Below are 26,719 nucleotides of genomic sequence, written 5' to 3'. Positions count from 1 at the left end.
GGCAGGTGAGGGCAGAGCAGAGGGGTCCAGGGACTCAGCTCAGCCCCAAGAGAGTGGGAGCAGGCTGGTAGAGCCTGGCCCAGGCACCTCAGAACCCATGGGAAGCCCAGGCACCCGCTCAACCTGGCTCCCGTTCAAGAGCAGCCTCAGGACTCAGATTAGCATGAAGGTTATTTTCAGTTAAATATTTCTACAGTCCACCCTTTCGCCCTCCCTTAAAGGGATTGAATTTCTTTTTTCCCATAGTGCTCTGGGAGAGAGGAGGGGAGGAACGAGTCAGAGGAAAAGGGGTTCCCTGCGTGGGAGAACTGTTTTGTGTCCAGTCAGCCCAGGGCAACGTAGCCCCAGATCTCACAGGGGCCCATCTTGGCCAGGTCAGGTGTCCCAAGCGGCTGTGAGGGCTCCAGGCACCCATCTCCTTGGTAAGAGGCAGGTGCCCTGGTATGATGGCCAGGCTGCTGGCCAGGGCTCTGTGCCCTAAAGCTCTTCCTCAGGGTCCCAGATGCTCCCCTGGGTCAGTGGCTGCCCGAGGCTGGAGCCATGGGCCCCTCACCGCCTACATGCCCGAGGCCGTCGCCTTCCCCAGACCCAAGGACCACCAAGGCTTGTACAAGGTGTCGGTGGAGCAGGGGGACGCCTTCTGGGGAGCACTAGGGAGGAGCCGGCTCACCTGGATCACCCCCTTCCACTCTGTCCAGGACTGCGACCTGCGCCAGGGCAGGGTCTCCTGGTTCCTGGGCGGGCAGCTCAACGTGGCAGGTAAGGAGGGAGATGGACATGGGAGCCCTATAAGCGCCTGTGGGTGCCTCTCTGCAAAGAACTTTGGCCCTGGGAGCAGACTGGAGGAGCACAGAGTTAAAGAGTTGGAGTGAGGGGGATGCCCCAAAGGTCCAGTTGGTCCTGCAATGGCTGTAGTGTAGGGATGTGGCTGGTCCTAAGGGAGCAACTGGGTCTCGCTGCGGGGGCTGCAGCTGGATGGGGGTGTGCTGGGAGCCAGGCTGCTCTCCCTCAGCTCCCATGGCTCACACAGCAGCTCAGCAGTTCCATTCTGCAGGGCCACAGGCAATAGCACCGAACCCTGTGCATTCAGAAGGCAGTGCTGCACTAGGCTGTCCCTGCCCAGCGAAGGCAGTCTGTATCTGCAGAAAGCAAAATGCAGGAGCAGTGGGTGGTACTGGAGGTCCCCACAGCCATGGGAGGCTTTTCTTCTGTGGGCTGGGGCTACCAAGGGAAGACATAGGGGCTGGTGACACTGCGTCCTGCTTACCATGCTCTTGGTCCCAGTGTCCAAAATACAAGACAAGACCTCAGAAATCATGTCCTACACAGTCTATTTGGGTAGGAGACCAGTGGTTATTTGCCTTTGGGATTTGAGGTCTTACCGTTCCCCCTTCTGTGTGTGTTTCTTTCTCTCCTGTACAACTACAAATGGTGAGGAGAAAAAGGCATTTTGGTATGCAAACTGGGGCTGCTACACCATCCCATGACCTTGGTAGCAGGTTTGAGGAAAACAAAGAGTGGAACAAGGCTTCTGAGGAAACTGCAGCTGCCAGCAATGCAGGAAAGTTTTCTCAGAAGAATTACAGCCAAAGCCTCAGCCTACCATGTCCCTGGAAAGCCAGGGGCTGTGCACACCTGGCCCGTGGTCTCTTCCGTCTTGGACAAATGCACCCTCCAGCCTCCCTGTGCAGAGCTTTGCCTCTTGCTACATTTGTTATTTAGGAGCACGGCCACTGAAAATCTGCCCTAGTCCACTCCAGGGGCAGCTGCAAGGCAGTGCTGGGTGGAGTTGTGGCTGAGTTAATGTTTGCCAGGCCCTCTGAGGGCACTGGGGATGTGACCTCCAAAGCAACTTCGAGCAGTTTCTGCCCTGGACTGCATTAGTTTGCAATTAAGGGAGAAACCGATAGTGGGGATTGGTAGGTATTGGAGTGCTGAGGAGCGTAACGGGCTTGGGATGGTGGTTGTGGTCTGCTGGCTGGTATCCACAAAGGTTGTTCCAGTGGATGCACATGGCTGGTACTGAAGAGACTCACACACGGCCCTGACTCTGATCTGAAAATGGGGCTGCCAGTGCTGGCTTTATGGGAGGTAAGAGGTACTGAGGGTTGTTCTGGCAATGAGACCGGTTCATCTTTTCCAGTGAATTGTCTGGATCGACATGTCCATGTAGCCCCAGACAAAGTGGCCTTAATCTGGGAGAAGGATGAACCAGGGGAGGAGGTGCGGGTCACGTACAGGTCAGTACTTACCTCTGAGCATATGAGACATATCACAGCGTGCATGAGCGCTGCACAGGGCTGATCTGCTGATGTGCTTCATGTGAGGGGATGCAGCGTTTCTTCGTATAGATAGATCAACAGTATGGTGGCTGTTGGCTTGCCTGTGCTCATCTGAGACTTCAGCCTACACCCTGATTAACCCTTTGGGCCCAAGGGGTCCCTACCCAGCTGGCGAGGCAGAGGCAAGCCCCTTGTGGCAGCACTGCAATACTTGTAGGTAAGATCACAAGGGAAAGTCACACGTGTGCCTTCCTAGCAAGGCTCCTGGTGTCTAAACTTGGAGTTGAATGGTCTGCAAGAGAGGCCAGATTCACAGCCACATGGGTGTTGAGAAGTCCCATGCTCATCCGCACATCAGCAACACTGCTGGGTTTGGCTCTTTGTAGGGCCTGCCTGTCCAGCCCTGCTAGGTTAGTCTGGGGCCCCGCACCATCCAGCTCAGTTTGCCTGCTCTCCCATTCTCCACTACAAAATCCACTTACATCCCTCTGCACACAGAACAAGTCCCTCTGTCCTTGCTGGCTCCAGACTTCACATGACAAACGTGACCATCCACCCCTGCCAATCTCCCTGCATGGAGAGCCCTTCCATGAAATGAGTCACTGACAGCCAAGCTGTGGTTTCTGGGAGGGATGCTTCTCAGGAGAGGCATCGTTTTGCTCACTGCTTTCTTACAGCTGTTGTCCTCACTGGCGGGCACAAGCTCTGGAGAACTTGACCTTCTCAGCTTTAGCAAAGCACAGGGCCCTGTTTTCATGGGGGAAGTGATCAGACTCCCCCTGTGTAGCCTCTAGCCTTGCAGTGTACTGTGTCTCTTCAGTTGTATGGGCTGATAAGAATTGTCATTGGGAAAGTCAGTTGAGGTGTTCTGGGCTTGCTGAGCCAGATGAATTGCCAGTGGCCATTGCTGGCCCTATGGCTTGCGCCTCATGCTGGCCAGAGAGAGTGTCAGGCTCTGTACGGAGGCCATTCTGATTTATTTATTTTCCATAAATAACAGCCCATGTTAGTGACTGTCTTCTCCTTTCCTTCTCACTGACATTTTATAGCTCTCCCATGGACTCCCAGTGTGGGGGGTTAGGGATGTAAGCTGCATAGCTGAGGCCCTCCATCTTTATGCATGCCAGTCAGATCTGCAAGGAAGTCTCTAACTGTGCCATTGCTTCTTTGGGCAGGGAACTGCTGGAGCTGACGTGCCGCCTGGGGAACACCTTGAAACGTCAAGGGGTGAAACGTGGTGACAGGGTGACAATCTACATGCCCCCATGCCCGCTGGCGGTGGCTAGCATGCTGGCCTGTGCCCGCATCGGGGCTGTGCATACCGTGGTGTTCGCTGGGTTCAGCGCAGAGTCCCTCGCAGACAGGATCCGTGATGGTAAGAGCCAGTGGGTAACAGGGATGTGTGTTTCCCTTGGGAGACAGTGCTGAGCTTGTTGGTTTGGCAGCTGGGGGGCTCAGGGTTGCATTGATGGCAAAGCTTTCCTGAGTAAGACTCCCTGGGCTCAGCAAGGGTGTCCTGCCATGACATGTGGCCATAGAGCAGGGATTAGCACCCCAGGAAACCACACAGGCTCACTAAATATCTTCCAACCCATAGGATGGACTGGTTCCCTCCTTCATCCAAGGGACTGAAGGGGCCCAGGATACAGCATCTCCTCTGAGAGGATGCAACACAGGCAGGAATGAATGGCAAACAAAGATGCAAAGCTGCTGTTTCTGCCAAATGGAGAGCAAGAGTAACAGGGGCTGGGAGACAGTGGGAGAGGTGCAGGGTCATGGCAGAACCAAACTGCTGTGTGATGGATGAAGAGGGGCAGAGCTGCTTATGTGGTTCTTCTGCCTTTGCAGCCCAGTCGGAGACAGTGATCACAGTGAACCAGGCGCTGAGAGGTGGCAAGGTTATTCAGCTAAAGAAAACAGTGGACCAGGCTGTGAAGCAGTGCCCAGAAGTGAAACGAGTTCTGGTTTCCATGAGGACTGATAGCAAGGTTCCCATGTCAGCCCTGGACGTGCCGCTGGAGGAGGTGAGAGGTTGCCCAGCACTACTGCTGCTTCCCATGGGCAACGTGCCTGGTCTGGGAGCAGGGACAAGGCGTGGAGATAGGGTCCTGGCTGGCCATGACAGTTTTTCTGGTGTTGGCATGATGTAGGGACATTGTCCTGCAGCAGCAGCAGCTGGAGCTGCACACAAGTTCAGGAGAGTCTTGGGAGCCATCAGGAGAGGTAACTGGTGGCTCTTCCTGCAACACCAGCCCTATACTCTCAGGGGCAGGCAGTGCAAACCAGGGCTAGTAGCAGGGTGGGCCAGGGGCTAGAAACACCCCAGGCACGGGCTGACACATGAGTTCAGCCTTGTACGGCCACTGCACTGTCACACACGGCTCTGCCAGCGGACCTGGCACCCTCTGTGAGCGCCGCTGGCAGCTGGTGTCCAAGCAAGCAGGCAGAGAGGCTGCTCATGTGCTCCTTATCCGTGGCACACAGGATGGCCAGGCTGCCAGCATGGAGCCCCTGCTGTGTGTTTCTGTTAGCTCCCTGGGGCTGCAGAGATGTCTCCCTGCCTCTGCTCACCCCATCTGCAAGCAATCAGTGCTAGAAAGGCTTTCTGGAAGAATTCTGTGCTGGTCAGAGCAGTGGCAGAGTAAAAATAGCTGCCTCTTACTCAGCAGGTCTGCTCTGGCTGAGGACAGCGTTTGCCAGCTCAGCACAGCGAAAGAGAGGTCAGGATGGGGAGCAAGGGGGGTGCAGGCGGAGAGGTGGGGGGGACAGTATGGGGGGAGCAGGGTGGTGCAGGTGCTTGTAAGATGCTCAGGGGAGAGGTGCACATGCGGATGTAGGGACAACACAAGGAAGCCTGTGAGACAGAGGCAACGGCTGTGCTCTCTCCTGCAGGAGATGGTGAAGGAGGATGCACACTGTGAGCCTGCTGTCATGAACAGTGAAGACATGTTGTTCCTTCTCTACACATCAGGCAGCACTGGCAAACCCAAGGGCCTGGTTCACTCCCAAGCTGGTTACTTGCTGTTCGCTGCTCTCACGCACAAGGTAGTGGAACCCAGCCACAGAGTGCTTGTGAGCTGGCAGTTCATAGACGGTGCAGGGAATAGATGTGCTATCTTGTTGCACCATGAGATCATCTTTATCCAAAACAAAGTCTCTGGGAAGCCCTCCTAGAGCATCAGCCCAGTAGAGCACATCTGCCTACAGGTAGTGGGGAAAAGCAACACATGCTCAGAAGCAGGGCCTTCCAAAAACTTACTCCTTTGAGCTCCTCTGCTGGGATCCCTGCTGAGCTCAGGGTTTTCCTGAGGGTTTATGGTGCATTTGGAGCCTAGCAGTGCCTGTGGGTGGCTCATGGAGGCCTCTACCACACTGCCTTTGCCTACAACTCCTTGGCCTTCAATGTGGTCCTGTGGGTGTGGAGGGTCCATCCTCACCCTATAAGTTTTCCTGCTTTGATGCTACAGGATACTTGGATCAGCCTTGTCTAGACATCAGCAGAAGGAAGAAAGGGCTGTAGCTTTCTCCTTTGGGAAAGAGAAAATCTGGCTGTGTTTTTGTTTGTTTCTTTTTTTTTTTTTTTGGTCTCTCCTTCTTCCTCCTGCACCTTCATAAAGCACTGGATATTTTATTTTAATTTTTTTTCTGGTAATGTTTTAAAAAACTCTGCAGGAAGAAGGTGTCCCTGCAGGGGTGGTGGGAAGTTGGAAGGAGGTACTAACATTATGGCTAAGTGAGGCTACACTGCTCCTGGTTGTCCCCCTTGCCGGGAGGGCAGGCCCAGGCTGTCCCTATCCCCCTCATTGCCTCTCCTCTCTTGAGCAGTATGTGTTCGACTACCAGGACAGGGACATATTTGGCTGTGTGGCAGACATCGGCTGGATCACGGGGCACACCTATGTGGTCTATGGCCCCCTCTGCAATGGCGGCACTACGGTCCTTTTTGAGAGCACTCCCATCCATCCTAACCCTGGTGAGTGAGAAGGCGTCTAGAGGGAGCTGGGATACGCCACAGCCACCCTGCGAGACCCACAGCAGGCAGGCAGCTGGCGGCTTGATGTCAGGACACAGGCAGCAATGCTTCTGCCTCCGCAGGAACAGACTGTCGGCTGTGCCCAGCCAAGAGCTGCAAGGGGAAGGGACTTTTCCTCTGGTTAGGAAGCCACTGCTGCTTCTCCAGGGGTGAAGTTGTTTCTCTCTGTCCCTCCCTGCAGCAGGGAGAGTAGCAGAGCCAGGTAATGTGGAACAAAAAGGATTGCAGCTGCTCCTGGGCTGCTTTAGTCATTCCCAGAGTGGAGTTAACTTGGCTGAGGGTCTAGGCACTGCTGGAGAGCCCTTCCTCTCACCTCCTCTCCCTCTCTCTTGGTTGTGGGGGCCCTGTGCAGATGGTTACTGGCCCTGTTTCCATTCCAGGCCGCTACTGGGAAACAGTGGAGAGGTTAAAAATTAACCATTTCTATGGGGCGCCCACTGCCATCCGCCTGCTCCTGAGATACGGTGATGAATGGGTGAAGAAGTATGATCGCTCTTCTCTCAAAGTGCTTGGCTCAGGTAACTGCTGGTGGCATGGGTTGGAGCAGCACATCCTTGAGCATCAGGTTTTGCCTCTTCCCACAAATGCCAAGAGCAACAGCATATGAAAGTTGGCAGACTGTTCCTATTTGGGGGGTGACTCCATGAGCAGGCCTTGGGAAGCTGTGTCTTTGACCTATCTTTCAGCTCTGTCCCCTTGTCTTTCCCCTTGCAGTTGGGGAACCCATCAACAAGGAGGCATGGGAGTGGTACTTTCGTGTGGTCGGCGAGACACGGTGCCCAGTAGTGGACACATGGTGGCAAACTGGTGAGATGCGTATGACCCCTTGTTCCAGCTTCTGCTCTCCCAGGCTGCAGGACTGACTTGCTGCTTTGTTGGCCAAGCGGGAATGGTTGTTACTGACACTCTTGTATGAGCAATACTGTAAGGGGCCATAGGCACCAAAACACGAAAGAGATAAACGGCCTTTAAAACTATCCCAGAGAAACACAGGGGAGCTGGTGGTAGGGAGCTGATCTCTGCTGAACTAAATGAGCAGGATCATCCTTCTGCAAAGAGCCTTTCCCCACTCTCCGGCAAACCCAGCCTCACCCTGTGGTCCAGCAGCGTGCAGCAAGGGCCAGGGCAAAGGCTGTTGGCCAAGCAGTGCTACCTGGCTTTCCTCTTGCCCCTGACTTTGATGAGCATTACAGTTTCTTTTTCTTCAGAAACAGGAGGCATCTGTATCTCACCTCGTCCTTCTAATCCTGGAGCTGAAATCCTTCCAGGCATGGCTATGAGACCTTTTTTTGGGATCAGCCCCTCCCTCCTGGATGACAAGGTACATTTTTAACCTGCAGCCCCAGCACCGGCTCAGCTCGCTTTCCCCCAGGTGGTTGCGGACAGGTGTGGAAATCTGCAAACACCTTTCCTCCTCACCTCTGCTAGATGGCCACCCTCTTTACCAGAAAGGGACTACTAGTAAAGCTGTTCTTGCACCTAGTGCAGAAGTCGAGTTGTTTTCTACCTTGCTCTGTCCTGACAAGACGGGCAGTGCTTGGGTTCTCTACTGGCCTTTCTAGGGTGAGGTAGCTGGGCAGGGACAGCCAGCCTCCCTGGATGAGCCCTGTGTCCCATCATGGCAAGCAGCTGGTGGCAGACCTCCACTGGGAGAGACGGGGCCTGTCCCCTTGGAGCCAGGGGCATAGGACACCCCTCACTGACTTCCCTGGCGTTGCCATCACAGGGTTGTTACTGGACATAATGGTAAAAATAGGCAATGACTAAACAACCCAAGTACCCTCAGCCATGGTTACTAAAGGTAACTATTTTGCAGGGAAATGTCCTTCTGGAAAACAACATCTCTGGAGCTCTGTGCATCTCGCGAGCCTGGCCAGGTATGGCACGGACCATTTACAAAGACCACAGGAGATTTCTGGAAACCTACCTGACTCCTTATCCAGGTAAGGAAACATTGTGGCAGGTCACGGCAGAGGTGTTTGGTTTGGTATGCCTGGGTCTCCCTGCTGGCTTTCTGCACAGGGCGGGACTTGGGAGAGTCCTGTTGCTTCATTCTTCTACACTTCCCACAGTGTTCAGGCCCTTCATGTCCCCCTGCCTGAGACCTCATCACTGCCATGGGAATGGGCTTCTGTCACCCACTTTCCCCATTGGATCACACGTGGTTTTAGGGCAGTGGATTTTTCCTTCTGCCTCCAATCCCGTTGAGCACAGAGAGGCCTCTTGGTGCATCTCTTGCAAACCCTGTTGGCTCCTGTCACTCATCCAGAGGCACTGAGCAAGCCTAAGTGTGTGTCTGTATGTGAAGCAAAGGGGTCAAGCAGCAGGACCACAGGTAACCGCGTTGGGGCAAAGTGTTCCCAGCCCATGGTGATGAGGCATGATGGGCATTAGCACACTGCAGAATGAGGAAAGGAACCCAGTGATGGAGCAGGTACCAACAGAGGCAGAAGACTAACAAGGAAGGTAGGCACCTTCACCTGGAGCAGCTGAGAGGAAGGAGCAGAGCACGTGAGCCCTGGTATCAACAGAGAAGAGAAGGGATCAAAGTGAGAATGTGGCTGGTGAGCAGCTCACAAGCTCACTGCAACAACTGACCATGGCACGGTTCTGGCCCCTGCAGGGTTTTTCTTCACTGGGGATGGCGCGTATCGTACCAATGAGGGCTACTACCAGCTGACAGGACGGCTGGATGACATCATTAACATCAGCGGGCACCGGCTGGGCACTGCAGAGGTGGAGGATGTTGTGGTAAGAGGTGTGGGTGGGAGGTAAAGCCATTTGAGGGGGCAGTGAAGGTGCACTGGTGGTGCCCAGGGAAGCCTCTTGGAAATACCCAGAGAGAAACACGCTGCTGCTGTAGCTTCAGGGAGCACTGCTGGACACATGGCCTGCCTGCAGGAACAGCTTCCCACCCTCTCCCCTCCCTTTTCACTCTCTGCAGCAAGAGAGGTACAAAGCCTGATATGCTTGATGCTGTAAGCAGGTGAATCCCAAAGCATCCATGGGCCAGTAAAGGTTGTGGGACCTGGTGGAGCAACCTGGAGGCATACAACGGGGTCTAGAAGGTGCAAGCCTAAATCAGCCAGAGACAGGGGGAAAGACTTGTGTTTGCAGACCAACCTGCTAAGGCAAGAAGGAAAAAGGGCAGAGGCCACCTGAGGCCCTTCTTTATTGCTCCACATTACCGTGGGCTGCAGCAGCCAAGCCAGGGCAGGGCGGGTCCCAGGTGGCAGCCAGACTCCTGAAACTGCTGAGCCAAACTCCAGCCCTGTTCTGTTCCAGAATCACCATGTGGCAGTGGCAGAGTCTGCTGTCATCGGCTACCCACACGAGATCAAGGGAGAAGGTGAGACACTTGCTTTCCTGCACCCAAAATGCCTGTCCTGGGCTATTGCAACGCAGTGGGAAATAGGGCTGTCACACCAACCGCTGGTAGCAATGCTGTGCCAACACCCCCCAAGTGGAGATCTTGGCACAGCCATCACAAGCTACACTGCAACCAGTTGGGCTCTGCACGAGGTGCAAATGCTGTGGTCAAAAGCACTTACAGCTCAGGGTACTGAGTATCCCCCAAGGCCACCAGCAGAGAGGCAACTCTCCTGGCACTAGGTCCAGGCAGCCTCTCAGGAAGACACTGCACACACTGCCCAGTAACCCCATGGTCCTTCTGCCAGGAGCCTACGTGTTTGCTGTGCTGAAGAAGGACAGCAGCTACACACAGGAGACTCTTGCTGCCGAGCTACGGGAGCTGATCTCCAAGAAGATCGCAAAGTACGCGGCTCCAGAGTATGTTCAGGTAACACCTGCGGGCTGACCCAGCACCCACTCCGGCAGCCTGGTGAACCCCTTTCCCCCAGCCTTAGCTCTGCTCCACCCTGTTACAGGTCACCCACCGGCTGCCCAAGACACGCTCGGGGAAGATTATGCGTCGGGTGCTAAGGAAAATTGTGGAGGATAAGGCCAGTGAACTTGGGGACATAACCACCCTGGATGACCATGAAGCTGTGCAGCAGATCATAGAGGGACGCAAGCGTCTGGTGGAAGGGCAGAATAGCTGCTAGCTTGGCTCTGTCAGCAGCCACCTCCTGCTCCTTCACTGCAGAACTGGGGCCACATCCAGAAAAACTGGTGCTCAGTAAGTTCTCAGAGGCTGTTACCTCCACTGCAGTCTCAGAGTGACCTCTGCAGAACAGAGACCCTCAAAACCTCTGTCTTCACACCTCTGTGGGAGGCAGGGGAGAGAACATGATACATCATAGGCAGAACGGTAAGGGGAGAGCAACTCTGTTTCCTCCCTAGAGGAAGGACCCACAGAAAGCCTCAGTAGGTTCCTTGTGCCTTGCAGTAGCTGTGGCGATAGCAGCAGGGCAGGATACTACAGCCAGCCCTGGATAAGTATATTACTCCTACCCCACTCTGCTCTTCAGTAGACTAGTCCAAGAGCACCACCAATATTCAAGCATCTCCTCCAAAGCAAACCCCAGAAGGAAAAGATGCAGCAGCCTGGTTAACAAATACTGACTCTTCATAAACATTGTTGGAAAACAGGCCCCAGATTTTAATACAAAAATGTTCATTTGACCTGTAACCCTGTGTCATAAGGAGAGCAGAGACATGTCCTTCTCTATGCCAGCATTCTCCTTGGCCCCTGCTGGGGAGCACAACCTTCAACAGAGCCACTAGTACAGAAGCCTGTTCTGCAGAACTGTGTATCAAAGAGACGGAGGTCCCAGTGAGGCACAGAGGGCAGAACAGGAGGCTGCATCCCAGCCTCACACCACTGCACCCTACACAAGTAGAGGCTCCTCTGGCCATTGCTTCTGCAAGCTCCATGAGGCAGCATCTTCTCTTTGGGCAGCCTAGCAGCTCAGCGCCTTCTCCCATGACAGGCAGGGAGGTAGAAGGGGGCTGGGAGAAGGGTGGCATAGATGTGTCTGCTCCTGGCAGAACCTCACACCACAAGTTCAGACTTGGCCCTGCATCCACCAGCAAACTGCAGAACTGGTGTTGCACAGGATGAATCCCTTGTTGACAGCTGTTGGCTCAGCAGCCCCATGTCTGCTAGGCAGAGCTCTCCCACACATGTGCAGGATCTGCAGCTGGCCAGACAACAGCATGTTTTTCAGCATCCTTCTCCAGCTGGGAGCCGCTTCATCTTCTCACACCGGGTGAGCTCCCATCTTCCCTCTCCATGAAGTTTCAAAATCCAGCTGTGGAACTGCAATTCAATAAACACAACGACTGAGGGATGCCTCTATGAGGGCATATCTTCCCACCGTGAGGGTCTCCAGCCTCAGTCACTCCCCTCTGCTCACCAGGGACCCTCTCTACCTCCCCCTGCTCTTCCCACCACCAGGGAGGCATGGAGTGCTGTGTCCCCATCGCACCTTTTCCAGGCTGGCCCTGTGTCCCACGCTGATCAGTGTCATGCCCAGCTGAAGGCACACTTGGTACAGTTCATGCTCCACCTCTTCCGTCAGGGCACTGGTGGCTTCATCTAGCACTGAAAAAAAAGCCATAAGGCCCACAAATGCCCTTCCCTCCCGAGTGATCATCTCTCCCTGGGCAAAAGACCAGCAAGTGCTGAAAGCATTTCACATACTAACCAAAGCTCACCAAGAGCATCTGCAGAAGACAAATGAGGACAAGCCTAAGGACTCTGATTTTCCTCTGGCACAGCTAGTGTTGGCCAACTGGGAAAGTGCCCTTCCCCACAAGCCCTCAAATCCACCCAGACAGCACAGTTGACATCTTCCTCTCTCTCAACAGCTGCCAACCACTGCCTCATCCCCACTGCTGTGGAAGTCAAGATGAGACCCTCCCAAGGTGGGCCATGCCCTAGAGCACTGGGCTGAGCAGAAACCTGTGCACCACTCCCACCCAGACCCCACCTGGAGCAGCCAGGATGGCCCGGGGCACCTTCCTGTCAGTTCAGGGTACATCCTACAGATGTGGAGCAGATAAATTCATCTTACATAATCTCTACAGCTTTTAGCTTGCAATCCACAGGTTCCTTCTGCCCAGACAGCACCGAGCTGTGCCGCTTCAGGGGAAGAGAGGTACTACATGTGGCTGCTTGCTACTGACACTGGCTCTGTTCACCCACACTCACCCTGGCCCTCACAGTAAGTCCCCCAACAGCCCCCAGCAGTCACTAGCCATCTAGATGTGCAAAAGGAATTAGCCCCATCTGCAAATGGGCACTGCTTCTGGGATCTCCCAGGACCGTTTCTCCCATTGCTCCTTGTCTTTTGCTGCGTTACAGCTAAATTTCCCACATTGCTTCCACAGCCCTACAGGGGTTCATGAGCTTCAGCTATGGCAGCTGACACCCTGCTCCCTAGCACGCATACTTCTTTGTGGCAACTCATGAGCAAGCTGACAGGGGGCTCCTTAAGGTACCATCGGACCTGGACCGAGAACATAAATCACTAGTTCCCTAAGAAGGGAATGTCTTATATACAGCCTCTTGATTTACCACCCTCCACACAGATAATGAAATGTTTTCACCCCTGAATCCTCTGCGTGCTGCACTGCTAAAGTAATGGCCAAGATGAAGCATATTCCTAGCAAAGAAGGGATTTCATGAACTGTCTCTGTACCAGCTTCTCTACACCAACGGCACCACCTTTGTTTTTTCCTCTATTCTTTCACAGTCACTCACTCACCTGCATATTTTGGCTGGAGGTAGAAGAGCCGTGCAAATGAGAGCCTCTGCATCTCCCCTGGGGAGAGGATGTCACACCTGTAGCAGGGCCAAGATTTAAAATCTCCCTCAACAAAGACAGCTTGTCTGCTGATGAGCTTATGGTTGCTGATATTGGAGATCCCAGGAAGGAGCTGTTCCTGTGTCCCCCGTGCCCTCCTCCATGCTGGGACTGGCTTCACACCCCTACGCACAGTCAGCTGCCTGCAGAGCAGCAGGGCTGGTGATTGTTGGCATTGATGCTTGGGGCATGAAGGCTTTGCCCCTGTACACTGCCCACCTCCCCCAGGACACAGGTGGAAACAGATGTTTGTAAGTCCAGCAGCCATGTGCATCTGTTTGGAAGTGTTCCCCACCCAAAGGGATCACCCAAATTCAGGCAGACGATGTGCTCCCTTACCAGTTCCAGTCCACCGGCTCATCCAGTCCTCCAGTCCTTGCCAACAAATCAGTCTGCAGAGAGCACATGAGACTTGTGAGCACAGCCCCAGCCCTGTCAGTGACAGCCCTGAGCATAATTGCCCCCTTCCTGCTACTCTCTTTTTTCCTGCTTGAACTGAAGTTGCTCTGTATCCCTCCTCCTCTGCCTGTCCCACAGACCCTCCTGTCGCAGCTGCAGACAATGTCCCTATATGTGTGCAGCACACAGTTATGCTGTGCTGCCACAAAACCTCATTGCCTCTTCCTTCACTGGCAGCACCAGGCAAGACAGCAGCACCCCTACCGGGGACTCACCAGCCCAACCAGCTCCAGGAATCGCACAATTCTCTCATCATCTGCAGATCCTAGGGGAGAATGCAGTAAAGCATAAACAGAGTCAATGTGTGCTGAGGCCACAGCTGCAAGGAGTTGGTAGGGCAAGAGGGAAGGTTTGGAGGATCTCCTGAGGTCTAGTGTAGCTGACTCAACCACTTAACCATATGAGGTTCTGAGCTTTGGCACAGAGAGCTCCCAAAGACTGACCTTCCCTAAAAATGTTAACTGTGCCTGTGAGCAGCATGCCAGGAGGTAGCTTGGCTCCACAGACACACCTGAGACTTGGCTCAGCCCATGGTCACAGGTGGACACAGCCTGAACACAAAGATCCAGGCCTCAATTGCCAAGGCCCTGCCCACCAGCCACTGTCTGATGGCTGACTGCCCACTGCACACAGTGGGGTCATGGGAGCAGTTGCTCAGGTAACGGACAGCAAAAGGAGCCTAAGTGGGGTGGGAAAAACCTCAGGGTGAACCAGCTGTGGTCCAGAACATACTCTTGCGCTGATACAGCTGCTGTGGAAGCTGAGCAAAAGGCCTGTGCATCTGCCATGGACCTCTCTGAAGCTGCTGAAAGACCACAACAGTAGCTGATGGCTGCAGTTACTCTCTGCAAGACTGTGACTCTCAAGTGTTGGAAAGCAGCACGTAGCACTGTTTCACTCAGACAGAATCACAGAATGGTTGGGGTTGGAAGAGACCTCTGGAGATCATCTAGTCCAACTCACCAGCTAAAGCAGGTACACCTAGAGTAGATTGCACAGGAAACTTAAACCTGGACATCTGTGAGCTGCAGCAGAGCACATGCATGGTCTGGCTTGGGAAAAGGGCAAGGGAAAAGGTCCATGTAGTCTGACCTCAACAGCATGCAAGGCCCTGGGACATCATTTGAAAAAGAGGAACAGTGGAAGATGGAGGTAGATGGAAAATGAGACGAAGGCAAACATGGCTTGCCCAAAGGCAGCTTGTACTAGACAGACCAGGTGTACCCCTACAGCAAGTTTAGAGGGCAGCAAGGTGCCTTGACATATACCATGTCTAGTACAACACGCAGAGCACAGCCAGACTGTCCTCACAGCATCACGATAACATGTTCTCCCTGAAAGGGAGGGAACGCAGAGCTGACTTTAACCTATGGTAAGGTAAATATTCCAGGGAAAAGCAGTGAGCAGCTAAAGTGAAATGGATGAGTGCTCCTGATGGGGCACGGTAGGGGAGAAGCTGCACTGGGTACAGGACAGGGAGCTGACACCACAGGGTTGGCTAATTGCTCTGATAAATTTCCACTTACCTGAAGCTGGATAGATTTCCTTCAGGGGATAGATCACCTGTTTAACAGATCAAAACAAGCTGTGTCAGAGGGAGCTGGACACAGCCCATCAGAGATGCAACAGTGGTAGCATGAGTTCAGGCATGAGGGATCAGCCACAGGCATCCTCCCTTTTACAGGCCTTTCTGCAGCACACAGGTTTGCATGGCATGACCATGGTTGGGAGCAGAGCTGGAGCCGGAGCAGAACCAGCTCTGGGCTCACCTGCTCACGCAGGCTTCCATCCGTGAAGAAGGGCCGCTGCGGCAGGAACACCACACCCCGGGGACCAAAGCAGGTCAGCATCTTGATGCTCCCTGCACAGAGACACACTCACACCAAGCCGGCAGAGACAGCCAGCAACTCCTCACCACCCCCTGTGCAGTCCTGCCCCATGGAGTGGCCGACAAATCCCAGAACAGCTATATTTGCACCACAGGGCAAAGCAATGAGAGGCAAAACAGAATATGCAACACAGAGATGGGTGGCTCCAACGCATCAGCAACACATTCACCATCACAAGTTGGCACTGGCCTCACAACCCCACACTGCCACCTTCCAAACTCGAGGCAGTCCTGGTTGAGGAAGAGAAGGCTGAGGCGAGCAGCAGTTCTTACCCCGTGTGCTCTCCCAGAGTCCCCCCAGAGCCCTCAGGAGAGATGTCTTCCCTGTGCCAGTGTTCCCCACAATCATCACACTGTTTCCTTGTGAGATCCTGAGGCTCAGGTCCTTGATCAGCTGCTTGCCAGAGGATGGCACCGAAAGTGTCACTTGCTCCAAAAGGAAAGCTGTGTCCCTTGGCACTGGGTCCTCTCCAGAAAGGCTGCTGCACCACCACCAAGACAAAGGAGAAGAGATCTGGGGGTAAGTGATCATGCTGAGGTTGGTAAATATTAGGCACATTCCCTTGCACCTTCGACCTCCTGCGCCCCTGTGATAGCAGCCCCATCCCACGCACCCCCAGAATGACAGATCACGGTTAGCACTGCCTGCTCTAGCCAACGGCATGCAGCAGGCTGTGACACCAAGGGCCACCTCCATCCTGTGACAACCTGACACTGCAAGGCAGCAAATTACTGAGGGGAGACTCACTTGTCCAAATCCCAACTGGCTTTGGCTTCTGAGTAGTTATCATTTCTTTTTCTGCCAAGGTTCCGCAGGGTCTCCTGCAGTTCTCCAATCCTGGACAAACAAGAGGTTGCATGAATGCCAGGGACAACTCCAGCAGCCTCCTCACAATATCCAACCTTTTCCATGCTCTCTCACAAGCAGATGTTTCTCATTTATTTAGCACAGACCTGTGCAGAGTCTTGTCTCACACTTCCCTCTCCTGGAGAGAAGCTCACCTGTGTGTGTAGCCAGCTACGTCGGTCATGGTGCTGGAGAGATCTATGAGCTGGCTGAAGCAGCCAATGAGGTAGATGGAAACAAAGGCGTTCTGGGGAGAAATCACACATCAGAGCAAAGGTCAGCACTGCCTTGGGGCATGGCTCCTTCCTCCATGGCTGCAAGGAGGCAGCCAAGGAGTCCAAACATTTGGCCACACCAGCAGTCCCAGCAAGATGAAGGAGGGGTGGAGAGTTACCCAGGGCAGTGGGTGTGAAGATGATGATGATATTCAGATGGAGCTCAGTACAGCAGTTTTTGCCAGGTGGACACATCTCCTGCCACCCAGGGATGGTGTTTAGAGAGTGTCTGCTGGCCAGCTCAGGGCCCAGCACGCTCACCCCATCTAAGTCTCACAGATCCACGCCACCAGCCCCACAACAGCACCGTACGTGGCCGAGAGCAGAGTGTCTCAGCCCACAGTGCCCACTTTGCTATTTTTAGCTCTGCATACTCTGTCACAAGCCAGTTTTGAGTACCTGGGAATAAGTCAGGTCAGGAAGGCAAATTCAAGCCAGCTCAGCCTCGCAGGTGGCCAGGCTTACTGCGGGCAGCAGCCCAGGGCACGACACTGGACCAGAGCACTGTGTGGACTCAATCCCCACCCACGCTATTGAAAGCCAGAGACTTTTTTTTGTTTAAGGCACAGAGGTCTGGGCTAGGAAACTCAAAGAGGTATCCCTGACAGCTCTCACCCCCAGGTTAATCATATATCAGCTGGCTCCAATCTCCCATTTTCATGCCACCATGGGCAGGGACAGCCTAACCTGAAGGTCAGTCACTGAAGGTCATCCAGCCCCAATGCCACCAGCCCCACAGGAAACCTCCATCTTCAGTGCACACTCATAATGGGGTCTGGGAGGTCACCCTTAGCTCACCTTGCTGACCAGGGCGATGAGCTCTGTTGGACTCAGGTCACTGTAGACCCCAGAAAAGATGGGAATGGCAATAACCACATAGCTCAGGATGCTGCCCAGGTAGTCAAAGGTGTTGATCCCAACTGGGCAGAAGCACATTGAGAGAAGACAGTGAGTTGTGGTGGGAACCTCTGTCCCAGCCAGGCTCAAGTGCAGCCCATGAGTCCAGTCAGAAGAAGACCCATGGACTTGGCTCATTCCTTCACGATGCACCAGAGCAAAAGAACCCATTTCACATGACAGCACAAGCACCAGGGTGAAAACTCATTTGCACAGCCAAGAGCACTTTGGGGCAAGCCCCCAAGTAGAGAAACATCATCTGGACACACAGCTCAAGAGCCACCATGGGGCAAAAGCCACTTTGTTTCTACTCTTCAGGGGCCTGGCTGACCCCCAAAAAACAGGATAGAAGGCAAAAAGGAAGCTCAGAGGTGAGATGGTTGGCCATGAAGTGTGCCTTGGAACACAGGACAGGCAGAAAGACTTAGGATACCAAACTGTGACAGAAACACCTACGTTCAGGGCTCTTCCTCCCTTATGTTTCTCAGAAGCTCACTATGCTGATGAAATGAGGAAGAGTTGTCTTGACAGTGGTCATTTAACACCCAAACTTGGAGCTACTGACAATGGGAGAAGGAGATTTTCAAAGGACAACTATGCCCAAGGGACAGAGTCTATAGGAAAGAATCTCCATAGCTCCCAACCAGGGCCTTCTCCCTTCCCAGAGCCCAAGCCCTTCCCCCTCTTCCTGGCCATGAAATGCCTGTCCCACAAAGAGCAGAGATTCCTGCAGATTCCTCTTTTTGGGCTTACATAATCTGACTTAGCTTGGTCCTTCACAGCTTCACTCTCCACAAGGCTTTTTCCCATCCGGATTGCCATTTAGGACTGCAGGAGGCACCTTGTTCACCCTCGGGGCTTTCACGTACCAGGCAAGAGGTAGAAGAGGAACACCCAGTACTACTACTCTAGCAGTCGTGTTCCCAAGCCTGTGGGCCACCACAACGGAGCTACCACATGCCCCACTTCACCCCCCAAACTCTCCACTCACTGTATAGCCACAGCTCCTTGCATATTAGCTGTCTCTGGGTCTTCAGCAGGCTCTGCAGCCTTCGGTCTGCGCGCATGTGCTCCACTCGCCCAGCCCTGTAAAGTAAGATCACAACAGGCCACAGACTTCTCGTGAGCACTGCAAAAACGTCAAAGCATGGGCTCTAGGAATGAGTCTTGGCAAGGACCTGGCACTTCAGCCTCCAAGCAACAGCTCTTTGTTGAACAGGAACTGAACACCCAAGACCACCTTCCTGAAGAGCTTCAATGAAGAAACTCAAGGAAGAAAGCATCACTGCAAATCTCTCTCAGAGCCTGTGGGTGCTGCTGTTGCATACAGAAGGAGGTGAGGCAAGGCCAGACACTGTCGGCAAGGCCCTGGCCTGGAGCTGTGCACGCCCAAGGTCACACACGCTTCCCAAGCAGAGCCTGGTTGGAATGGAGGAAGCTGGAGCTAAAAAGGAGAGGGCAGAGGCAAGGCCAGGAGGTGACAGCAAGCCAACACTGGCTGCACAGCCAGCAGCCCCAGTCTACTCCTTCCCCTTCCCCAACCCGGAGAAGTGGGACGCAGACCAGCCCCAAGCTGTGCAGCCCCCAGTGCAGGTGACCCCAGCCCCCCCAGCCTCGCCTTTCCCAGGGGTATCCTGCAGGCATCAGGGGGTTGCCCACCATCGCAGCTAGCAGTGATGGCCAGGCTGGGCTGGTCGCAGGAGGCACATCTCAGCTCCAAACCAGGGCCCTCAGCAAGTGTGGCAGCTCCTTCTGCTCCTTCGCCAGAGCTGGGCTGCCCTCAGGTGGCAAAATGCAGAGAGAGCTCCAGGCTCCTGCCTGCGGCAGCAGCTGCTGCCCGTGCCACGCACTGCCGTCCCCGCAACGGGGAGTCACAGGGGCCCAAGCAAGCAGGGCCAGGAGCTGCACAACAAAAATACAAATTAAGATTTCTGAAGAGTCTCAGTTCTAAAGATTCTCAGTTCATAGAAAAATTAATTTTCTTTCTCAAAAATACATGGGGTTAGAATTAGATTTGGCATTACTGCCCTACAACCCATCTCAGGTGATTACTGAGCTATGATCTTCACTGCTGAGCATTTGGAAAGGACAAAGCCTTGGACACAAGGAGTTAAAGGTGAGGAAGGCTCCGGGGACCAGAGCTACTACTTCTTTTGCAGATGCAGAGATTGCTGTATTGGTTTCTGCTTTTTCTCCCATTCAGTTCACTTTTAAAAGCAAGGTTGCCAAAGGCTTAGAAACCAAGGAAGTAAAAAAGTGACAGTGCTCAGGTTTTGTTTCTTCTTTTACCAAAACCATGGTTAGGCAGGTGTAAGAGCACAAGCTCTCACAGTTTCTACAAGCTAGAGAAGTCCGGCAATCAAAATCAGCCACTCTACCATGTGGTCCTTCTCTTGCAGGATTCTAGGAATGCAACCTTTTAAAAATTTTATTTATTTTTAATTAAGATTCATACCGTGAAAATGGCTGGTTTTGTGCAATTCGGTTAAATTCTAATTTCCCACCAAGCAAAGCTTTTCCAGTATTGAACTCTACTGAAGTAAGATAATCTGTTTTCTGGTATAATAATTCACTTTCCATTTTCTACTCAGTAATAGAATAAAAAGCTTCAAAATTATAGGCAAAAGTACTGCAGCTTAAATAAGGGCTTATAATTAGAGTATCTTCTCCATTAAGAAAAATTATCAACCAATAAGAATCAACCAGTCCACAAAGAAATAACTCAAACTTGCCAATGGAAACCAAGATTGATTTCAGTTATTTAAATCAGAGTTTCATGCCTGTCAGTATAAATCTTTATGAAATTCGTGATTTTGAATCAAACCACTTTGGGGACAGAACCACAACACTTGAAATGCTCAGTCATTACAGCATGAAGGAGCCAAATACAGATGACAGGCAGGGAAGACCAGACAGGACAGCTGGTGCTTGCTTAAATTCCCGGAAGAATCATGATTTCACAACACGCAGGGCAAAGGCAGACATGTGACAAGAGAGGAAAAACTACCTCCTGCCACTGACCAGGCAACCCAACACAAGCTACAGTAAAATTGTGGCAGTTTTCCTGAGTTCTAGCCATTTCTGTGACACCACTTTAAAGGCTCCAAGCAGCAACTAAGCAAACTTCAGGGCATCACTAAGCGGAGAGGTGCTGTTGGGCTCCCAACTGTGTGTTCAGCTTTGCAGTACATGTCACTGGGCAAATTTGGAGAGTGGCAGAACAGTGTTGGGAGGGTCAGGGCACAGGCTGACCTAGAGGAGCAGCAGAGGCAAGGAGGCCAGGCAACAGCCAGCCTACACACAGCAGACACGCAGGTTAGCAGCAGCAGGATGGGGCCAGCAGCAACCTGCAACAAGTCCCCTGCAGGAACATCCTAACAAGATGCAAGGAGACCCCAAGCAATCTCCCACATAAAGACGGCAGCAAAAACTGAGCAATGGTCTCGAAGCCAGCACTGAATCTGTATCAGGCTCCTGGGGATGTTAGAAGGGAGGCAGACAAAAATTAGTCATCTCCAGCTGCTGTGAAGTATTTCTGCAGATGATGCACAGAATGCAAAGGAGAACAGAGTGTCAGGGCTGTATGACCCTGCAAAGACCCTGCACCTGCAGTGGGATGGAGTGGACAGAAAGCTCCAGCTGCACCAACAGGATTTGGACTCCTCTGAGATACATGAATACAAGAAGGATGCCCTGAGCTGGCAGGATCTCTGCAAGGACGTAAGAAATGAATGCTACTAACCTGTAGAAAGCAACTGTTTCTGCATTGACACGGATCTGCATGTGCTTGAACCTGGACAATGAAAAAAACATCATCAGGATCACGCACAAATCCCAAGTGAATTACGTAGCCAACATCCTTGCTAGAGGAAACCTGTCTTGCATCTGTCAGATCAATGATCTGAGGCATCTCTTGACAGAAATATTCAGTAGGGTAAAAAAGGCACTGGAGAACAAAGCTTAGCACAAGGTAACATCACTCTGGGCTGCCAGCTCAGTGGCACATTCATTTGGTATCCTGCATCTTCTCAGCCCTTGGGCCTCCTGTCTGCTGGCCCAACATGTCTACCATACAGAATCACCACAACCGACTGCTCTGGTCTGGGATTCCTGTGCCACACCAGCTTCTGCTGCTGTCCCTGGATGCCCAGAGCCCCAGGGAAAGAAGCTGCTGAGCACCTGCCATACACCCAGCCAACCCGGCAGGGGAAGGGAAGGAGATAAGTTACAGAGCATATGGAAAGACTGTGCTGTTTGGGGTATTTTCTGAAGGTGGTGGTGAAACAGACATCTGATTTCTGTCAGCAGATACAGTCCACTGAACTTGCACCCAAGGAAGCTCCATGTGCAGTTTTCTTCAGCACAGCCAATGCCCTGGCAGATGCACAAGCAACAGGCAGCAGCAATGAGGAGACTGAACCAAGGGCACCGCTTGCCATGACACAGGGCAGTGAAAAGGGTAGTGGTGGCTCAGTACAGGGACTCTGAGGCAGCATGGGGCAGGCAGGTTTCTCTGAGCCTGGGGAAAGTCATGGACAACAGAAGCAGCTGCATATATAGCACTGAACGGGGACAAAAACGCAGCTCCTGCAGGAACTGCCAAGAGGTAGTGAAAATGCTGCTCTGCTGGGACTCACCTGAAATCCCCCTCCAGCTTTTCCTGCTGCACAAGTTTAGACACAATTGGGCTCATCAGTACCTTGTTGACGATAGTCCCAATGATGAAATACCCAAAGATGCTCACTGGGCCTAGCCAGCCTGTGCTACAGAGGAAGAGAAAGAGAGGTCAGCTAATAATCCAAGCAAAAGGACATCCCAGCACTCTCAGGCTCAAGAAATCAGAGCCCTCAAGTGTCACCTCTTTTGGCTTTCACAGAGGTTTGTGGGCCAGCACTGCACACCCCAGCATCCCCAAGGCAGAAGTGCCTATGGAGTGCAGAGACCACTCACCCACATATACAAGCATCTGTCAGGGAAGCTGCAACATGGGTGCTAGGCTCCAAAAAAGAGCATAGTAAAGAGGTGTGAAAACAGGGCTAGGATGGGTCCTTACCTGCGGAAGCACTGGTAAGTGTAGTAGGCCAGTGTGAAGGGTGAGATGATGAGCTTGCTGGCCATGGAGCTGAGCTGCCTGCAGAATCTCTCCACATCCTGGCTGATGCGCTGGTCCCTGCTCAACACAAAGAACCATTGACACCATTAAAGCCCAAGAGTGAGAAACAGTCCGTGCAGGACGTAGCAACTCTCTAACATGGCAAAAGCCACACGTTAATTCATTGCCTGAACTTAGGGAAGGGGGCAGGTGAACAACCCTGCTGGGAGGGACCTGCAGTTGCGACTCTCATTCCCCCACAGGAGACAATTTCCATGACCCAGCAGGACCCACCCAAGGGCCTTCCTGGAACTGAGGAAGAACAGCTCCTGCTGTTAACTTCACCCTGTTCCTTATATTAACCCCTTGTTCCACTTTCAACAACATTGGCCCACTCTGTGCTAAAGGTCTCTGCATCCTTGTCCTTTACTCCTCTCCTGGAGCCATCCCTGTACTACCAAAAACTACTGACTCCCCCAAAACCTTCAGTGCTGGTGCTGTATCTCAGGCACCAGAGCTACCAGGACCAGCTAGAGCACAGGCCAGGCCTTTGCCAGCTGTTGGATATTTGCAAATACCTTCATCAAAACCACCCTTCCACAGCAGCTGGTCCCTTTGCTCTGCATGGAGTGCCCTCTGATCCTTTTGGTGTAAGGAAGAAAGCACTTCCACCCACCCATCCCACAAGAACAGGCAGCACCGCATCAAGCCTCCTCACCCCAGCAGCAGCAGGCATGTGAGTGACAGACCCTCAAGTCCCATCCATTGCACTGCCGAGCAGCAGATGAGACTGGGGATTTCAGCATATTTACTCCCTTGGCACCTCATCTGTCCAGAGCACCTGGATGAGAGCTTCAGTTTGATGCTCTAAGCATGGACAGAAAGGCCATGACTGTGACTGCTGGAGTCCAGAATGAAGAGCAAGGCTGGACTCCTGCATAGCCATCAGCACAGATACCACACAGACATTAGTCTCTTAAATCTTTTGCAGTCCTGGAACAGCAATATGTTTATTTTGAGGCAGCTCTCATCTTGACTGACCTTACAGTCATCACTTTCCCTCAGACTGTAATTGTTCGCATAAAGTTATAATTTAACTCGTACTGTAGACACATGGCAAGATATTGCTTTTTAAGAGCTATTAAGCAACACATAATGATAACACGTACACAACAACTCGAATGCCCTGCTAGGAGCCACAAGTGTTTGTATGCCACTCAGAACCCACTCTTCATTCCTTCTAGATGGATGACACCATGTTTGGTTTGCACTGCAAAATGGGACGTCACTTCGTCACTCTATTTCATTCTCTAAGTACCTGGTGCACAGAAGAAGTTCTCATCAAGGAATTGCAAGATAAAGACAATTTTTGTTGTGGCATCAAAAAAGACACTGATGTTTGAACAGAAGCAAGGTGGTAATGAAAAATACTTCGCAGAAACCTCACACATTCGGTCTAGGGTCAGGAGAGCTGGCTCTATTGCCACGGGCTGGACAGACTCAGCTATCCCATGCATTTCACTGCACAATGCGAACACATTCCCTGGTTAAAAATAAACCTGAGCAGGATTGTCATGTGGTGAGGGGCCCCTGTCCTTCCCTTCCCACTCCCAAGGGAAAAGAGCCATGCAGGAGTTCCTGGCCATGGCCAATGTGCCTGGGAAGCACTGCATGCCTTGGTGACAGACATGGCTTTTTAACCTTCCCTTGCAACTCCGTAACACTGCAAAATACCATCAGAAATTAACAAAGGCGGGAATAACTCCAACAGCTGCTGGAAATTGCAACAGCGTCATGAAGCTGTGATTTCATGTTTGGCAGCAGGGCTGTTTGACCCAACCTAAGCCCTTTCCTTGCTTGCTGCTGCCCGTGTACACGGCTGGTTGCTCTGACCCAGCACTGGGGCCACGGAGGCAGCCAGGGAACAGGACTGGCTAAAAAAAGGTACACACAAAAAACATCTGAGAGATCCAGCACAATTTCACTGTGTAGCCACACAGACCAGCTGCGCCACAAAGGCACAAGGACAGGCAACCAGGAGCACTGGGCAGCAGAAGCACAGCGGCTTATTCAGTTCCTTGAGGTCACCACTACGAGCAACAAGTTAGGAGTCCCCACAAGACAGCCACTGCACACAGAGACCCAGGGCTTGGACTCCTCCGATGCCACCGATGTGGGAGATGGCACCAATGCTGTGACTAGCCCAGGGGTGCCCCCTCCAGGAGAGGAGAATTTGGAGTCTCAAAACAACTGTATAAAGCCACACAATTTGGAAAAAAAGTTATCCCCTGGTTTCCAGTTGTTCAGCAAGAATTTGATAATAACTTATTTAAATTCTAGAGGGGGGAAAAAACCCTCTAGCTCTCACATGATATCTAATGTAGGATATTTAACTCTTCAAAGTGCGTAACTATGACAGCAGTGTCCTGCATGCAAGGACACGCTGAAGGTCAGGGTCAGCAGGCAGTTGTGAGGATGGGAGATGTTCAACCTTCGCTGCACAGCCTGGGTGGATCAGCAGCTCTGCAGTAAGCAGGACAGTGCATGAAGCAAAATTGAAGGGGATCTTGGGTGGGCTGGGCTAAGCAATGAGGGACTGAATGCTCCTCCTCTCTCACACTTCACCCCTGACATTTCCTTCCTGGAACAGGAAAGGGGAAATGCGGCCTTCATACAGTGCAAAACAAAGTCCATCCTGGACCTGGTTCCCACGGGTTATCAAAACCAAAAACCCAGCTAAACAAAACTGCATTCAGCTGGAGACACTGGTGGCTGAAGCTCAAACACAACACGGACCGTCCTAACATGCTGGCTACATGAAAGCAGGGAGTGGCAGTAGTCCCTGATTCAACCAGGCCCTTTGCAATCTCGCACTGAGTGTCAAGGGTTGAGTTTGCAGCAGACAGCATGCTTTATAGCAGCACGCGATCCCTGTTCTGTTGGGCCTCCATTTTCTTTGCAACAAAAACATCCTACCCCTAGAAACATCATGACCAGTAGTCACGGGAGCTCCCAGCAACAGCTACTACCTCCCACTCAGGGCAGATGAGGGTATTTGTGCCTAGATGGCAAAAGCTTCTAGGGCTCAAGCCCCTACCCAGAGACACAGAGAAGCCAGGAAAAGGTGCGGAGCAGTCCAGGAGAAGCTAAGCAAGGGGCTGAGAGAAGCCGCGGGCAGCCTACGGGTTATCGATGTCCTCGCGCAGCACGTGCAGGCTGTAGTAGACCTGGCCCTGGAAGTAGCAGCTGTGGAGATATTCGGTGAGGGATTTCCTCCAGCTCACGTACATCATGTTGCAGATAAACTGGTCAAAGCTTTTTAGCTGGAACGAGGACAAGGAGACAGACAGGAAGAGATGAGTGAGGAGAACAAGCATTTCATAAAATGAAATAAAAACTAACGGTTTGTACCAGTGATCTGTCCCACACATGGCTACCTAACGGGCAGACCTAGATCCTTCGTCACCAGGACCGTGGCAGGAGCCATGTGCAGCCTCCCCTTCCCCTCCCAAGACTCGGGAGTGTCTGTCCTGTCTTACCGTGGAGTTCACCACGATGAGAGTCAGGGCAAGGGCAGTCAGTGTTCTGAAGCCGGGGAAGTCCTTGTTCCCCAGGACCTCGTAGTACTGGCTGGGGATGAGGCCGACCTGGTAAATCACCAGCTGCTCTGGAGGACAGAGAAGGCACGGAGCTGACGGACCGCGGGGCGCGGCACAGGGGGAGCGGGGGGACGGGGCGCAGAGGCGGGTGCGGCCCCCGTGCCCCAGGCTCACCCAGCAAGGCCACGCAGAGCAGCGTCAGGAACATGAGGGCGGCCGGGGAGGGCCAGCCCGGGAACAGCACGGCCTGCAGCCGCAGGAAGCGCCGCACGAACAGCCCGTCCAGCCGGGCGCCGGGCCTGCAACAGATGAAGACGCGGGGACCGCCAGTGAGCCCGCCGGGACCGCGGCCGCGGAGGCAGCCCCGAGCTCAGCCCCCACACACCACCCCGCCCGCCCCGTCCTCACCGGCCGCGAGCCCCGGCGCTGCCTCCCGCCATCAGCGCCCGGCTGGACCCACCCGGCAAAGCCCCGCCCCCCGGGCGCTACGACATGAATATTCACCACCTCTCCTCGCCGGGCATGAGCCCCGCACCGCCCGCCCGGGCAGAGGCCGCCCAGCGCTTCCGGGGGCGGC

The 26,719-nt window shown here is 53.2% G+C and overlaps 2 protein-coding genes across 7 annotated transcripts; one reads left to right on the top strand and one right to left on the bottom strand.

The window, feature by feature from the left end:
* The first annotated feature begins 276 nt into the window (after positions 1–276).
* Positions 277–10,903, top strand: LOC135989901 (acetyl-coenzyme A synthetase 2-like, mitochondrial). The gene is made up of 14 exons (XM_065636988.1): positions 277–759; positions 2,144–2,240; positions 3,458–3,657; positions 4,131–4,306; positions 5,175–5,327; positions 6,108–6,255; positions 6,696–6,833; positions 7,030–7,122; positions 7,524–7,636; positions 8,132–8,258; positions 8,939–9,066; positions 9,601–9,664; positions 9,993–10,114; positions 10,203–10,903. The coding sequence occupies exons 1-14, from the start codon at positions 444–446 to the stop codon at positions 10,377–10,379; spliced, it is 2,052 nt and encodes a 683-aa protein (XP_065493060.1). The 5' UTR covers positions 277–443; the 3' UTR covers positions 10,380–10,903.
* Positions 10,861–26,719, bottom strand: ABCD4 (ATP binding cassette subfamily D member 4). Of its 6 annotated transcripts, none has more exons than XM_065636991.1 (19): positions 26,650–26,719; positions 26,317–26,441; positions 26,083–26,210; positions 25,727–25,866; positions 22,505–22,621; positions 22,089–22,214; positions 21,194–21,244; positions 18,443–18,537; positions 17,353–17,474; positions 16,435–16,526; positions 16,181–16,270; positions 15,706–15,914; positions 15,314–15,405; positions 15,071–15,107; positions 13,760–13,809; positions 13,425–13,477; positions 12,987–13,063; positions 11,706–11,821; positions 10,861–11,536 (listed from the first exon to the last, which is right to left on the bottom strand). In XM_065636991.1, the coding sequence occupies exons 1-19, from the start codon at positions 26,664–26,666 to the stop codon at positions 11,441–11,443; spliced, it is 1,833 nt and encodes a 610-aa protein (XP_065493063.1). In that variant the 5' UTR covers positions 26,667–26,719; the 3' UTR covers positions 10,861–11,440. The 6 variants fall into 6 exon arrangements, with proteins under 6 accessions (XP_065493063.1, XP_065493061.1, XP_065493062.1 ...); XM_065636989.1 differs by lacking the exon at positions 26,650–26,719 and adding an exon at positions 26,551–26,620; XM_065636990.1 differs by lacking the exon at positions 26,650–26,719 and adding an exon at positions 26,551–26,620 and having other exon boundaries at positions 15,706–15,911.

The sequence above is a fragment of the Caloenas nicobarica genome, chromosome 5 (genome assembly GCF_036013445.1).
Source record: "Caloenas nicobarica isolate bCalNic1 chromosome 5, bCalNic1.hap1, whole genome shotgun sequence".
NCBI classification, from domain to species: Eukaryota; Metazoa; Chordata; class Aves; order Columbiformes; family Columbidae; genus Caloenas; species Caloenas nicobarica.
This window is presented reverse-complemented; position numbering and strand designations above follow the sequence as displayed.

What these genes read in the sequence shown, in the direction of transcription:
- LOC135989901 (XM_065636988.1), top strand. Translation starts at nt 444, where the DNA reads ATGATGGCCAGGCTGCTGGCCAGGGCTCTGTGCCCTAAAGCTCTTCCT. An exon ending in CGCAGACAGGATCCGTGATG is followed by an intron (nt 3,658 to 4,130) that starts GTAAGAGCCAGT and finishes CTGCCTTTGCAG; the next exon opens with CCCAGTCGGAGACAGTGATC. An exon ending in GGACACATGGTGGCAAACTG is followed by an intron (nt 7,123 to 7,523) that starts GTGAGATGCGTA and finishes CTTTTTCTTCAG; the next exon opens with AAACAGGAGGCATCTGTATC.
- ABCD4 (XM_065636989.1), bottom strand. Translation starts at nt 26,582, where the DNA reads ATGGCGGGAGGCAGCGCCGGGGCTCGCGGCCG. An exon ending in TCATCGTGGTGAACTCCACG is followed by an intron (nt 25,867 to 26,082) that starts GTAAGACAGGAC and finishes TCCTCGTTCCAG; the next exon opens with CTAAAAAGCTTTGACCAGTT. An exon ending in CCTCCAGCCAAAATATGCAG is followed by an intron (nt 11,822 to 12,986) that starts GTGAGTGAGTGA and finishes CTTTTTTTTCAG; the next exon opens with TGCTAGATGAAGCCACCAGT.